The 16,070-nt window shown below is 42.7% G+C and overlaps 1 protein-coding gene across 5 annotated transcripts in view; it reads right to left on the bottom strand.

The window, feature by feature from the left end:
* Nucleotides 1–3,523: 3,523 nt before the first annotated feature.
* Nucleotides 3,524–16,070, bottom strand: part of DOP1B (DOP1 leucine zipper like protein B) — a 103,313-nt gene continuing 90,766 nt past the window's right edge. For 3 of the 5 annotated variants that reach the window (XM_046001949.1, XM_046001950.1, XM_046001952.1), the window contains 7 exons: nucleotides 15,667–15,728; nucleotides 15,035–15,163; nucleotides 9,777–9,913; nucleotides 6,854–6,909; nucleotides 6,474–6,635; nucleotides 4,908–5,037; nucleotides 3,525–4,371 (listed from right to left, as the gene is read on the bottom strand). In XM_046001949.1, the coding sequence (XP_045857905.1) occupies nucleotides 4,120–4,371; nucleotides 4,908–5,037; nucleotides 6,474–6,635; nucleotides 6,854–6,909; nucleotides 9,777–9,913; nucleotides 15,035–15,163; nucleotides 15,667–15,728 (928 nt within the window). In that variant the 3' untranslated portion in view covers nucleotides 3,525–4,119. Of the gene's footprint in view, nucleotides 4,372–4,907; nucleotides 5,038–6,473; nucleotides 6,636–6,853; nucleotides 6,910–9,776; nucleotides 9,914–15,034; nucleotides 15,164–15,666; nucleotides 15,729–16,070 lie in introns of those variants that run through there. The other 2 variants (XM_046001951.1, XR_006818001.1) reach the window with 2 other exon arrangements.

Here is a 16,070-nt window from a genome sequence, read left to right as displayed (position 1 = left end):
CTCCTCAGGATAGCGGGGCAGCAGCTCTTTCTGCCCACAGGTCCTGTCCCCATGCTTTAATAAACCACCTTTTTGCACCAGAGATGTCTTAAGAATTCTTTCTTAGCCATCGGCTCCGGACCTCACCTAGGTTCTAGAACTTCATCATCTGAGACCGTGCTTTCAGTTCTTTTTAGTGGCATTTCTGGATCACATGGTAATTCTATTTTTAACTCTTGGAGGAAGTACCTTACTCTTGTCCTAGACTTACAGTATTTTAAAGTCTATTTCCTTTCCCCCTCCGCTTAAAGGTGGACTTCCTTGATTTAGATGGAGAACCACTTGGAAGGAGCTCCCTAAATGGGAGTAGAAGTAACCTAACAAGCTCAGCTTGCTATTTCCTCTTGGCTTCCTTGAAAGTAACCATATTTGTGAATAAATTGCTCTGAAAACTAGTGTTTCTCCGAGAATGGTTCAGGACGCACCTGTGACAAAAACAACTTGTGACGCAGGCAAATTCCTGAGTGTCATCCCATCTCCTGATCCAGACGCTCTGGAGAGGAGGCTAGGCATTCTGCAAGTTAGCAAGTTCTCCAGGTGGGTCTCCTGCACATCCCAGTGGGAGGACCCCTGCTAAGCATAGTTGCTTTGCTGGATTCCAACTGTAACAGACAGATTTCTGACCTTGGGATACTCATACCCATTCTCAAAAATGCTGGAAAGGGTCCCCTTCACTCTGAACTTCAGAGACAGCACCGAGTCTGGTTGAAGAGGATTGAATAGTCTGGAATGATTACTACAGGACTTAACAAGATATGCACACACGAGTGCACACGCACACATAAATATAAATACACACACACACACACACACACACACACACACACAGTCCTGTAACAGTCACAGAAGCCCAGCTGTTCCTTCATATAGAGTAGAGAAACTCCTTAGTTGGTCCACATCCTGGTCCCAATCATACTTTCTTTGAAGACGTTGGTTTTGCATGTTCATTGGTTTGCCTCACTGACCTGCAGATAATACCTCCTCGCAGGTCTCACACCGAAGCATTTTATTCCAATGGCACAGAATTCTGTCGTCTCCTGGGTAGTCGGTCAAAACTTTTAGGTACAAACTTCATCAACTATTTCCACAAATCGCTACTTGTACTCCTAATTTCGGTGGGCATAATGTGTAACTAATGGGCAATAAGGTCTGGTCTCCTCTAAAACACATCTCACCACACCTTCAAAGCTAGGAGTGCTGTGGCCCTAACACCAGCTGGTTTTACAGGAAGTGATAAATGGGTGGGGTAGTTTCAGAAACCGCCTTCCACACGTTACCAGAAAGGAGCAGCCACCTCAGGGATTTCCGGTCTCACTTTCTCAGCGCTGGGGTTGAGAACATAGGGCTCTAGAGGGAGACAGACTTAGGTTTTGTTTCCTGGCTCTGCTGAACTTGTAGAATGGGGTAAGCCCCTACTTCCTAAGGAGGTGGTAAGAAAGAAAAGGATTCGGGTAACGCACTTGGTGCCGTGCCTGGCCCCTGGTAAGCGCCCTAGCAGCGGGGATCATGTTATCCCCACACACGCGTGCCACCAACACGGCCTGCGGCTCTGGGTGTCCAACTGTTAGAGCGTCCGTGTGTTCTGCTTTGCTGTGGCCGCCCTTGGCAACCCCACCTCTCCCAGCAGAATCCCTGCCCTCAGTGCAGTGACTAAGAGCTAAACACAGAGCACCAGCTTCCTCTGGGAGGAATGGAGTCAGAGCATTGGCTCCAAAGTGGGGTGCAGAAGGGAAGTAAAAAGAAGATACCCAAACTGTTAATCTTGTTTTTCCTCATGTTTCCAGACATTGGGGTGGGCACAGTCTACTTTTTTACTGATGGGTGCATGATCAAAACTGTTCATAGATCACAAAGGCGGCACGGAGACGATAAGTTGCTACGACCCTAAGATACACTTAGTCGGTATTCCCATTTTATAGCTGAGAAGGCTGAGGCACGAAGTTTTGCCCAAGCTAGTATGTGGAGAAGCTGAGTCACACCCAGGCAAGTTGGCTTTGGAGCTTACACTGTCAACTGCTGTGGTACCACTAATGAAAGATTTAGAGATACATCATGTTTCTAAGACTTCGTCGGTGTTCTAGGAGAAACATAGGGATGTTGTTGAATCCGTGTCTTTTAAGATTTCCATTTAAAAAATAAGGATTAAATGACATAAGGGTATTTTCAGAAACCATTAAGCTGTTTTTAGATACGAGGGAGAAAAAAAATGAAAAACAAAATTTGTAAATCTAGGTACAGATACAGGAACTGCCTTCCACTGCCTGATAGCTGATGACATTGTTAGTTTTGTTGTAAATTTTCATATATGAACACATGCACCCACTTTGGTGTAAACTGTTAATCAGCCGATGGCTATTTCCTCACAATCTGAATTACGGCTCGCTCACAGTGTAAGTCACGCAGGATTTAGAAGTCTACACTTCAATATTTAAAATTTCAGTGACCAAACTTGCAAATGTTTTTAAAGATATCCCCTTAGGTGTAAAAACCCAGAATTTTCACACACATTTGGATGAATGCCCGTGTTTCCAGTGGTGCTTTTTTTTTTTTTTTCTCTTCAGCCCTTCTTTAGGTAATCAGGTGGTTCTGTGCTCCCCAAATCCTAGACCGGGGCTAATGAAGCGAGCTGCTTTGGCACTGCACACAGACTGGTAAGTAGAAGGATGTTAGGAGGAACTTAAGGTTGGTTGCATTCCAGAACACCCTGGTTTACAGAAAGGATGGACCTGAGAGCACACATTAGGCCTCGTAGGCACCCTCTGGGCGGGAATGAGACTCCACGCAGTGCTCTGGAGGCTGAAAGGGGGACATGAGGTAGGCAAGTCGGGAAGGCAGAGCACGCTTGCTGGCAGAGTGGAGGCTCCCACAGCAGAGGCGCCAAGCCAGGACTCTGAATAGGGCAGCTGGCAGAGAGACAGAGAGGCTGGGAAAGAGTGGGGTGACCTGCTGCTGCAGGCGAGAGGAGTCTGAGCTGAGAGAGGGATTATTTTAATGAAAAGGGATGTCTACAAAGTGGGAAAAAGATCCCAGAAAGGACAGCGTATGAAGGAAGAGTCCAAAGGGTCAGTTTCCCTGCCAGTAGCTTCAGGCATTAAAGGCTCCACAATGGAAAGTGCTGGCAAAGCAATTAATCGTACATAACTAAGGTTCCAGCCGTTAGAGTTTTGAAAACTATGTATTTCTTTTGAAGCTGGATGCACTGTGATTTTCACATGTGATTTTAGAAAAAAAGTTCATTTATCATTTCTGTACCCAGTGTGGGGCTTGAACTCCTATAACCCCGAGATCAAGAGTCACAGGCTCCACCGACTGAGCCAGCCAGTGCCCCTTAACATGTGATTTTTTAAAAAAAGATTTTATTTATTTATTTGAGAGAGAGAAAGAATATATGCAAGAGCGGGAGGTGGGGGAGGCAGAGGGGGAGGGAGAGGGAAAGAATGCCAAGCAGACTCTGCTCTGAGTATGAAGCCCGACCTGGGGCTTGAACTCATAACCCTGAGATCATGATCTGAGCTGAAACAGATGCTTAACCAACTGAGCCACCTACCATGCGCTTTTAATGGGCAAGAGTTAAATACACTGTGGTATCTTCAAGCCCTCAGCACTGCTGAAGCCAATGGTAATGGCAATTATTATTTTCAGAAGATAACATACTTTGGCTTTAAAATATGGTACGAAAATAAATGCTTTAAAGGACATGAGTGAAAGGTTAAAAGTAATATTCAACAAGTATAAACTTTTAGGGAAATATACTGACACAGCCCATATATCTACATCAAACATGAGAAAACAACTCATTACCTTCACACTTCATATTACAAATTTTGTGCTAGCATCAGATGATATATTATTTTATTTTCTTTACATAAATTGAGGAAGAAACATACAATCAGATCCAAATATATTACAAGGCATTTAGGGAGGTGTGTTTTGTTGCCCCACAGAAAATTATCTGAAATCGACCTTCAAAATTGAAATAAACTTATTTAAAAGCACTATCCCGGCTCTTTTCTTGTTTAGGATATATCCTGGTTTTCACAGCAGTATCAGTAAACGGATTTGAAATTCTCTCTTACATGGTTAACATTCCAGATGTTCCAAAAAATCATACTCAACACATTCTTCTAGTTGTTTCAAGACCCTTGGGCTATCTGTGACAGGAAACTCCAAGACCGGAGGTCCTCGGGTATCAGCAGGCAGTTTACTCTGGCTTTTAAAAGCACAACTGAGAGTCTGGAAGAATGGCACCAGTTGCCTGATGCTGGAAATGGAATGCTGGCGCAGAAGGGGGAATTCATTCTTCATGGTGATCTCATCAGAGCTGCCAATTTCCTGCAAAAACACACACACACACACACACACACACCATCCAACCCCGTAAAGATGATACGGCTTTGCTAAGGGTTAGAGATGCAAGTGAGGTACACGTGGGCTGCAGACCTAAGCAGTGGGTTCCTTAAGAACATTCACTACCTGCACTCATGGCAGTTTCCAAATGAACTCAAATGCTGGTCTTCAACTGACATTTTCCACCCCAGCCCCTGCCCGTGCCCTCCCCAGCCAGGCCCCAAACATGTTTCCTGCAGGCCTGTCCTCAGCATAATAAAGGGACTCTGTGTATAAAACTTCCACGGATCCCGATCCTGTCATCCAGGATGCTTACCTCGGCAACTGGGATGAGAAAGCGACATAAAAATGAGAAAGTAAAGATGGGATGTCTACCACCTCCAAGTTTTAAGACTCGGATCAAAGAACTTCAGAAAATTATTCAAAGTCATTCAAGTCAAGCAGCGCGTGAAGGACTTTTCTCGCTGCCTAGATTTGTCCCTTCTGCCACAAATATAAATTGCAAAAAGGAAGACATTTACCCCGTATTTCAGTTTTAGAAGTTCCAGAATCCTAACGGTGTGGGGTTTGCACTCTTGGTGACTCTCCTCGAGATCCGACAGGAAGGCAGGGCCCTCTGTGTCCACTTCTGGAACAAATGCCCACCTGTAACTGGACAAAAAAGAAAACAAAACCCGATGTCAGGCTCAGAGCCAACTTCAAAAAGATTTTTAAACAGTTTTCTTGAGATACAACTCACACACCATATGATTCACCCCCCTGAAGTGTATAATTTAGTAGCCTTTCATTTATTTGCAGAATTGTCTACCCATCACCATAATCAACTTTAGGATATTTTCATCACCTCACGAAGAAGCTCTGCTCCCTTTACTTATCAGCCCTCCATCCCTGACGCCCCTTCGTCCAGGCCACCACCCATCTATTTTCTGGCTCGGGGACAGTCATATGAACAGAATCTCAGAACACGTGGTTCTTTGTGACTGCCGTCTTTCACTTCCCATGATGCTGCCCAGGTCTGTCTGTGCTGCAAGGACACGCCAGTACTTCATCTCTTTCTATTGCTGAGTATTTCATTGTATGAATACTTGTACATTGATGGACTTCAGATTTTCTCCACTTTTTGCTTATTATGAATAACACTGCCATGCATACTCACATATATCAGAACCCACTTAAGAAAAAAAAATCTTTCTTCCTTACAGCAGGTTTAGGTTCACAACACAATTGCCTGGAAAGTCCAAAGACTTCCGAACTAGCAACAACCCCCAACAGCCTCCACCAGAATGGTACGTCTGTAACCATTGGGGAACTGACATTGACTCATCGTTATCACCCCAAGTCCTGAGTTCAACTTAGGCCTCGCCCTTGGTGGTGTGCATTCTACGGCTGTAGATAAATGTATCATGACGCGTAGCCACCGTCAGAGCATCAAATAAAGTAGTTTCCCAGTCCTAAAAATCATCTGTGTTCTGATTCCCTCTCTCGTAACCCCTGACCACCTTTTACTGTCTCCATAGTTTTGCCTTTTCCAGAATGTCACAGAGTTGGAATCATACAGTCTATAGCCACTTCAGATTGGCTTCTTTCACTCTGTAGTATGCTGTAAAGAAGAATCCACATTGTAACCACAAACATTTCTACATGATTACTCTCTCTAGGGGGATAGGACAGAGAGAAGTGGCATCTGGGGCCAGGCATGAAATTAACCATATGAGCAGCTGTGCTAAGCCTACAGGAAATGTAAGCCAACAGCGGCAAAGGGAGCTGGAGACAGTGTTCCACTTCTTTAATTAGAAACAAACGGATAATGAAATCTACACAAACGCAGCGAGGACCACCAGTCCCCTACTCTTATTTTATAAGCATTCAGCAGCGAAACCCCCTGAACCACCCGAAACCCATCCATAAACACTACTATGAGCCAAACTCAGGAAACCGCAGGTGTTGTGAGCACTCCGAAACCTGGTCTTCTCGTCGGCCACTAGAAACCACTACCGGGGCTTCCCATACACGGGTCACGACAAAGTGAAAGCGCTGACGAGGAAAGTCACCATTTCAAAGAGGACACATGGTCTTATCTGACTTACATTTGAAATAACGGCATCTTGTCAGGTGGAAAAGAAAGTGCTGTGTCCAGGAATTTGCAAGCTGATAAATATAAGACCAGTTCACTCGGGGGTATCTCCCCCACGGAGGGCCCATTTCCATCGGCAACGGAAGCTTTCATTCTGTTGATTTTATTGCTGTTTCTATAAATTTGCAAAGAAACTCTTGTTACAAATTTGTTTGCATACGCTGTAGTCCATCTGCCTGTGCAAGGTCCCTAAAGAGCCTTTTCGTTTAAGAAATGGTCACGGAGCTGGTCCCTTCCCAAGCACTTCGAGAAAGTAACCCGGAGCGTTAGATAACCGCTCCACAAAGTGATGTGCGCCACTCTCGTCCGCACACAGAACCTCGCACAACTCACCTCAATGATTCATCATCGTCTTTCAGATCTTCTTCAAGCTGTAGGAATATCTGAATCTTCAAAAGAAAACATAAATACAATTTACTATTTGAGAGAGATTAAACCAAGCTTGATGTTTAGAATGTATATGGCCGGGGCGCCTGGGTGGCTCAATCAGTTAAGCATCTGCCTTCGGCTCAGGTCATGATCTCAGGGTTCTGGGATCGAGCCCCGCGTTGGGCTCCTTGCTCAGCCTCTGCCTGCGGTTCTCCCTGCTTATGCTCGCTCTCTTCATCTCTCTTTCTGACAAATAAGTAAAATCTTAAAAAAAAAAAATAAAGCAAAAAAATCAGCAACATGAGAAGACAACCTACAGAGTGGGGAAAAATATTTGCAAACCAAATATCTGATACGAGGTTAACATCCAAAATATATTTAAAAAGTCATACAACTCAATAACAAAAAAGCAAATAATTTAACGTAAAAATGGACAAAGGACTTGAAGAGCCATTTTTCCAAAGAAGATATCACGGCCCACAGGTCCATGAAAAGATGCTCTGCATTATTAACCATCAGGGAAATGCAAGACAAACAAACAAAACCCCAATGAGATATCACCTCACACCTGTTGGGACGGCTAGCATCAGAAAGACGAGAAACGACAAGTGTTGGTGAGGACGTGGAGAAAAAGGAACATTTGTACACTGTGGGCAGGAATGCAAACTGGCGTAACCACCATAGGAAGGAAGTTCCTCAAAAAATTAAAAATGAACTATGCTACGATCCTGCAATTATACTCTGGGAATGTATCAGAAGGAAATGCAAACACTGTGTTGACGAGACATCTGCATCCTCATGTTCACTGCAGTGTTAGTTATAAGACATGGAAAAAAACCCCAAGTGTCTACTGATGGATGAATGGATAAAGAAAATGCTGTAGATTACAGAGTAGAATATTATTCAGCTATAAAAAAAGGAGGAAATCCTGCTGTTTGGAACAACATGGATGAGCCTTGACAACATTATAATAAGTGAAATATATCAGACAAAGACAAATACTGCATAATCTAATTTATATGTGGAATCTTAAAAACAAACACACCAAATTCATAGAAAAAGAGATCAGATTTGTGGTTATCAAAGGCAGGTATGGGGGAGGGGAAATGGGATGAAGGTGGTCGAAAAGTACAAACTTTCATTTTAAGATGAGTAAGTATCAGGGCATCATATCCAACATGATGACAATAGTTAAAATCGTCATGGGGTATATATAAAATTATTACAAGTAAATCTTAAGAGTTTTTTTTTTTTTAAATCTTAAGAGTTCTTATCATAAGGAAGAAACATGTTTTTCTTTTCCCCTTTTTATATCTATGAGATGATCGATGTTAGCTAAACTTACAGTAGTCATCATTTCACCATTTATGTTAGTCAAATCACTTTGTACACCTTAAGGTTATACATTACTGTATGTCAATTCTTGGTAAAACTGGAAAAAAAACAGTTTAAAAACAAGCAAATAATATCAAACAATTCAAATCAGTTGGAATAAGCTGATGGTTAAAAGATCAAATGTGATTACAGAAGATAAAATATTCTCTATTTAACTAAAAGCTATGTGCTACCGACTTGAAAATTTTCATATAGAATTAGCTATATATGAAATAGTGCATAATTCCTGAAAGAGAATTTTGAAAATATTCCTAAATATGTGTTCAGAATCTTAGAACATATCTTTATGACGAATTTATAATTAAATGTGAGTAAGGAAGAACTAAAATGTGTGGAGTATTTCGGAAATGCTGCTCTTAAAAGCCTATCCACAAACTCACAATGCTTTCTGAGATTAATGGTTGTTAATACCCTTCTAAACAGCATTAAGTTTTTAATCTTAAATATTTTCTTTAAAGATTTTATTTATTTGACGGAGAGAGAGAGAGCTCAAGTAGGGGGAGAGGCAGGCAAAGGGAGAGGGAGAAGCAGACTCCCCGCTGAGTTGCGGGGCTCCATCCCAGGACCCCGGGATCATGAACCCCGGGATCATGACCTGAGCCAAAGGCAGATGCTCAATGGACTGAGCCACCCTCAACCTTAAATATTTCCCTATAAGATACTGCTTCAAAGAAACTCACAACATAGATACAGCGAGCCTGTTATGGAAATCTATTATCAGTGAATGTGAGCATCTGGCCAGGAAGTTCTTCGACAGAAATATGAGGGATTTAGGAAGGATAATTTTTCATTAGGAATCTTTGGTTACGTGAATTCGTGGTATGGTATGGTAGGTCCAGGTATGTGATGGTAGTATTTCCAGTCATGGGTGTAAACTCTATAATTTAGAACTTAAAGGATTAATCTGCAGATTATGTAAATAACGTCACCATAAATTACAGTTCACACCAGTAGCTCAGAGACATGATGACCTGACGTCTTCCCTCTAATTTGCGTTTTACTTCACTTGAGATGGCCCCTCCAACCAGATACTGGGAGGGCATGCATTATCTAAAGATGATCTGACCCTCTTTTCGCCCCAGAGGCACTAGATCTGAAAGACTCTGCCTAGGAACTTTCCTGACCATAGTAGCAAGAAGATAGTAACTTACAGAGATTTTTGTTTCTTGAATTTTAACCTTCTTGACCTGTCCAATGGTGGCCAGTTAGTAACGTGTACATAGTTACTCACTGTGCCTTAAAGTTTTATACTTTGTTTATACAAACTACAAAATTTCCCAGGGATGCCTTAAATGTCTCAAAACAAATTCCCTATTTAACCAAGAGCTGACGATGCGCTACTAGCTTGGTTGAAAATTTCGCAGATAAAATTAAGATATAAATGAAATAGTATATTAATCCTGAAAAAAGGCAAAAAAAAAAAAAAAAGACCCACAAAAACCAAAAAAAACCGCTTCAGCCCCGCTTTCAAGAGTAAAATATTTGTACTTACTAATTCAGAGACCATTATGGGCCACAGTGAAGTCAGATGTTGGGGAGATATTCTTAGCAGCAAAACTCTGAAAAAAAGAAACATCTGAGCAGCAACTATGGATGTCTGTCCAACTCTGAGATTGTCTGTCAGGCGTTCTAAGGAAAGAAGATTTTCAAGATGTCACACAAACATGCAGTTTGAGGTTTCTCACGAGACAAAGAAAAAACAAAACAAAACTATTTGTTTTGACATTTAGCAACAATGCAGCCTAAGAAAGGGGTGCCGGGAGAATGTTTCTGCCCTGCTCGTTTTACCACCAGCCCTCTTCTTTACGAAGTGAAGCGGTTCCTGGCAAGGGGAGTGAACCAGCTGGTGCTTCTTCCCCTTCCACAGCTGGCCAGAAAGACATCAACCTCTGACTTAGCCTGGAAATCCACTGGATGACCAATGACCACTAAATGCTCTTCTAAGAATATGAAATATAAGACACGAGAACCACAGACAGTCCTTGGTGAGTGACGGTGTTCTACAATCACAGAGGCTGGCTGGCCACTGACACGGTATCTGGGACTGAGGAGTGGGAAGTGGAGTGAGTGAATGAAAAGGAGAGGTATTCAGTGAAGTTGGTATTTCATGGCCCAGACTTTTTAAAAACTTTAATTCCTGTAGGGAAAGGTGTGAGTTCCTCTAGCCCGTAACAGTCTTCCCCACTTCTCCACGGAAGTAATTGTTTGCAGAATGTGATTCCCCGCCCCCCCCCCCCCCGCCATAATAATTTAAGCTTTCTTAGGAACATTAAAAAATTGCTATAGCAAACAGCTGAACTACTGCCATGCTAGTTAAGATTAAACTTCTATTTATCTAAGCTAGCTTAAATAGGTTTTTACGTCTTGCTTTTAAAAATACTCTTGACTGGGGCGCCTGGGTGGCTCAGTGGGTTAAAGCCTCTGCCTTCAGCTCAGGTCATGATCCCAGGGTCCTGGGATCAAGCCCCGCATCGGGCTCTCTGCTCAGCAGGGAACCTGCTTTCTCCCCTCTCTGCCTGCCTCTCTGCCCACTTGTGATCTCTGTCTGTCAAATAAATAAATAAAATTTTAAAAAAATAATAAATAAAATCACTTTAATAGAAAAACCCTCAGTGGTGGGCTCAACAGCACACTGGAGATGACAGAGGAAAGCGGGAAGCTGAAGACAGAATCTGTGGCAATTACTGAAATAAAAATGATGGGGGTTAAATGACCAGATTCAGGGACCAGTGGGACAACGAAAGAGCTAACGTTTCAGCCACTGGAGTCCCAGAAAGAGGAAAAAGGGTTTAGGCTGGGAAAATATTTGAAGACATAATGTCCAAAAACATTCCAAATTTGGTAAAAGATGTACATCTACAGATAGAGGCAGCTGAGTGAACTCTAGGAAGGATAACACCGAAGAAAGCATGTAACATTCAGCTACATAATAAAACGTGAAAAAGTAAAGATGAAAGTCTTGACAGTGGTCAGAGGGAAATGATACATTACAGTAGTCCCCTCCGTCCCCATCTTATCCATGGTCCTGCTTGCCGAGGTTGACCTTGGTTGACGGCCGAAGCAGATGACCCTCCCTCCGACGTATCGTCAGGGGGTCAGTACTGGCCTCACATTACACATCACATGCCTACGTCACTCACCTCACTTCATCCTACCACATGGCCACCCTTCGGTGAGGACAGTGCAATTAGATATTTTGAGGGAGAGAGAGACGACATCCATGTAACTTTCACTACAGTATACTGTTCTAATTGTTGCATTGTATTATTGTTGTTACTGTGCCTGATTTATGAATTAAACCACAGGCATGTATGTACAGCAAAAAGCAGAGCATAGGTGGCATTTGGTACTGTCCATGGCTTCAGGCATCCGCTAGTGGTCTTGGAATGTACCCCCTGTAGAAAAGAGGGGCGACTGTACCTAAAAAGGAACAATAATTTGAATGAGAGATTTCCCTCAGAAACCATGGAGTCAGAAAAAAGTAGCACATTTTTCAAATGTTGAAAGAAAAGAACTTCACCCCAGAATTCCATTTCTCATGAAAACATCCTTCTGGGTGTCTGGTCACCCAGACCAAAAAGAAGGAAGATGAGATAAACAGTCTCCACGAAGGGAAACAGAGAGAACTTGTGGCCCGCAGACCTGTACTCAAAGAACATCCAGAAGATATTCTTCGATGAATCAGAAATGGCCGGAAACGTGGAACACCAAAACAAAAGAGCAACTGAAAGAGCGTTCCAGAGTAAAAAGGCCATTCTCTATCTTTCTAAACCATGCCGGACCGTTGAAGTGGTTTTGCTAATGGACCACACTGTGTGAGGTGCTGCCAGAGGGGAAGCTGGACACACAGTCACAGGAACGCTCGGTACTGCCTGTGCAGCTGCTTGTCAGTCTTAATCCACTTTGAAATAGAAAGTATTTTTTTTTAAGATTTTATTTATTTGACAGAGATCACAAGTAGGCAGAGAGGCAGGCGGGGAGTGGGGTGGGGGTAGGGGTTGGGCGGTGGGGGAGGGGCGGAGCAGGCTCCCTGCTGAGCAGACAGGCCGATGTGGGGCTCGATCCCAGGACTCTGGGATCATGACCTGAGCTGAAGGCAGAGGCTTTAACCCACTGAGCCACCCAGGTGCCCCCAAAACAGAAAGTATTAAGGGAAAAAGTGGTTTGTACACATTGGGCATATTTCATATTGGTGCTCCAAAGGAAAGCTAAATTCATGAGATTATTCTTCAGCCAAGATGATCTATTTTAGAATCACGAATGTTCTTCAATCTCTAACCCTCCTTCCTTAGCTGAGTGATAAACCTTACGAACCCAAGGGGTTTCTGAGAGCAGAGAGCGGGGGAGAGCCCTGAGCTCCTACTCTCTCTCCCTCGCAGAGGCATGATTTCCTTAGAACTGTTGGATGCTTAGATCCTGCTGTGGTCAAACCGCACCACACTGTTTGAGAAAGGCTCTGGTCTGTTCTTTTCTTGTTCTATATACCTAATACTATCTCTTTAGCTCTCCAGGCCTCAGCCCACTTATTTTAAAGGTGTGTGATGGGAGACCGGGGAGAAAACGAACAGGTCTTTGATCTCAGGGTGGAAAGGCACCAAACAGACCATGTGATGCACTGGCCTACAGGTTCCCCTTTCTAGTTTCCTCCTCTTGCCTCCACTGAGAGTGGACTTAAGGCTGCCCTTTCAGACAGCGTCGAGCGGCCAGGAGCATAGAGACCACCATCGACGCTGCACAGGCACTTGAGGACAGGTGATTCCTGTTCTTCTGTCTCCTCTCCATGTTTTGTAGGGAGGCACCAAATTTCGGCTTGACTCTACATTCACTATCGTTTTTCTTTTTAAAATTTTAAATCCAATTTTGTTAACATACAGTGTATTATTAGTTTCAGGGGTAGAACTCAGTGATTCATCAGTTGCACAGAACACCCAGTGCTCACTCCATCAAGTGCCCTCCTTAATGTCCATCACCCACTTATCCCCTCCCCTCCCCGCCTTCCCTCCAGCAACCCTCAGTTTGTTTCCTAGAGTTAAGAGTCTCTTATGGGTCTCTGCATTCAGCCAAAGTCTTTGGAGGGCTGCCCTCACCCTGACTGGCAGTCCTGGCCACCATCTGCCTGAATCAGCAATACAAGAAAGGATCTGTTGGTATCGGAACATTCGCTCTCCCATATTTCAAGTACTCAGGACTTCATGATGTGAAAATCTCCTTCTGTGTTTCACGGGTTGAAATTATGTCAGTTTTAGTGTAAAGATATTTTATTATTACAAATATAAAATATAGTCATAATTAATAATGATGAGAGCTGTTAATGTTCTGAACTGTAACAATGAAGACCTTCCAAAGAGTTAATCAAGTGGGAACGTAAGCTGACAATTACGACTAATATCAAGAGTCATCAGGATGACTTGGGGAAGAGAATTTGTGAGCTGACAGATACATTTATAAATTTCTTTATATTTCTATACTTACTTATTGATTAACATTGATTAACTGTAGGCTCCATGCCCAGTGTGGAGCCCAGTGCAGGCCTTGAACCCACGACCCTGATATCAAGACCTGAGCTGAGATCAAAAGTCAGGCACTTAACCAACTGAGCCACCCAGGCGCCCCAGCTGACAGATGTTTATAAATACTTGTTTTTTAAAGGTCAGAGCAAGAGACTGATGTCATAATTCTACCTGGAAACAACCCGAATGCCCTACCATTGGTGAACTGGTGAGCTAGTCACAGAATGGATACCGTTCAGCAATAAAAAGCAGTATGCTGTTGATAAATAGGATGGTATGGACGATTCTCAAAACACATTAGGGAAGTCAAAGAAGCCAGATACAAAGGCTTCACCCCACCTAATGACATTTAGGATATTCGGGACAAGAGCAAACTATGAATGGAAGGCAGATTAGCACTTGCTAGGGACCAGGGGACGGGAGGGGGATGACTTCTAAGGGGCTCAGGGGAACTTTCTGGGGGGATGGAAATGTTCTGCATGTTGACTAATGGTTCCAGGACTATATGTGCTTATCAAAATTCACAGAACTGTATACCCAAAAAGTTGACTTTTATTGTATATAAATTATACCTTAGTAAACCTGGCCCTCAATAAAAAATTTACATTTAATTCTAATATTTGAAAAATTATTTGATATACTAGCTTTCATAATATTAAACAAAGAAATCCTTTAAGAATTGTATTAATTTTATTTGATTCCATTCAGGCTATGAGTCTTAAAACACATTTCTATTTGAGAATTCTTTTGTATCTTGGAAAAGGGTGAATTTAGGCAGAATGCCCACTTCACCACCTGTACATTTTATGAGGGGAAAAAAAACCCCTTCAAGATCATGTACAATAGCTGCAGTAGTTCATTTTTGAAGCAAAGAATATAGCGAGTACAAAAAAGAGAAAAACTGTTAAGGAAAGGTTAGGGACTTCTCTTTCACTAGCCTCGGTTAGTGCTGTGACCTCGAGTATCCTGACCCCAAGTGGATCTAGCAGGAGACAATCCTAAGAAAGTATGCAGACTTTCAGAAACTACCTAAGGAAAACTAACGGCATTATAACCACTGATTTTTAAAATAAAGTTTCAGATTCACTGGTAAGTTTCCGGAGGTCTTCCACAAGCACTCATTTTAACACTCTGTCATCCGGCCCCAACATGCTGTGGGCCACTCTGGTAGGTGCCCGAGCTGGGTGTCCATCCACGGGGAGGGGGTGTGCTGGGGGTGAGGGTGGCGTGGCCTTCTTACCTTGTATCAGAGGGAGGTAAAGGTGGTATTGATCAAGTTCTCCACTGAAGACGGCAAAAGCCTGGCGCTTTAGCAGCATGGCTTTCTGCTCAAAACTCGAGAACAGTTTTAAAGAACTGCTCTGCATGTCTAGAATAAATACAGCCAATACGTTCCATTTAGTGAGAAAACTGCAATACAGAGGTAAGTGACGGCATTCATAATCGTGTCATTTCTATCCTTCCTGGTGAAAAATCATGGTCCTAAGTAATCACTGTCTCGTGGTTATTATTGACATATTTATTAGTAAACATGAATACTTCTTGAAGGACATTTAACAGTAGAGCATTGGAAGAGGGTATGAGGGACAGACAATTACTCCTAATCAATCATGGTAAACCTATCACTACTTTCAGAAGTACTGCCCCCGTGGAAAAGCTGTAGGGAAAGGTTGTCGGGGCCTCTGGTCAATGCACTGGAATCTGGAGGCTCATTCGTGAGTCCTGACACATTAGGCACATCACATTACAGTTTGCAGCTTAGATGGCGTCGCTGAAGATCTGAGGGGAGTCCTGAGCTACGTGGTAAAAGCGGGTTATGAGGAGATCGGGCCTTTAAAAGTGTGATTTATGTGCAAGTAACATGCAACTTACTCATTAGATCTTTAAACATTGTTTTCTCGTGAGTCAGAAGATGGTCAATAATGGACTTCCAACTGGATATTAAAAAAAGCAAAGTTAATTAGATACGTAAGGGATGACAGTCTGATTAGAGGCATCAAGAAAAGAACATGCCTCTTTGAGATCTATTAAACCCGTTTCCTGAAAAGAAGTTAGTGAAAGGAATAGGTTTTTTTTTTTTTTCAATGTTTTAACTTTTTATTTGGTGATGTCAGAACTTCTATAATAGTAAGACATTGAGTAAGATAATAGTCTGTATCCAAGTATTAACAATTGAAAAATTAACTAGATTTTACATCAATATCAAAAATGGAAAACCCCAGCACAGAGAACAAACTTTTGACCTACTCACAAAAAACAATGGTGCTGTCAATGGC

This window comes from Meles meles, chromosome 4 (assembly GCF_922984935.1).
Source record: "Meles meles chromosome 4, mMelMel3.1 paternal haplotype, whole genome shotgun sequence".
Taxonomy (NCBI): Eukaryota; Metazoa; Chordata; class Mammalia; order Carnivora; family Mustelidae; genus Meles; species Meles meles.
This window is presented reverse-complemented; position numbering and strand designations above follow the sequence as displayed.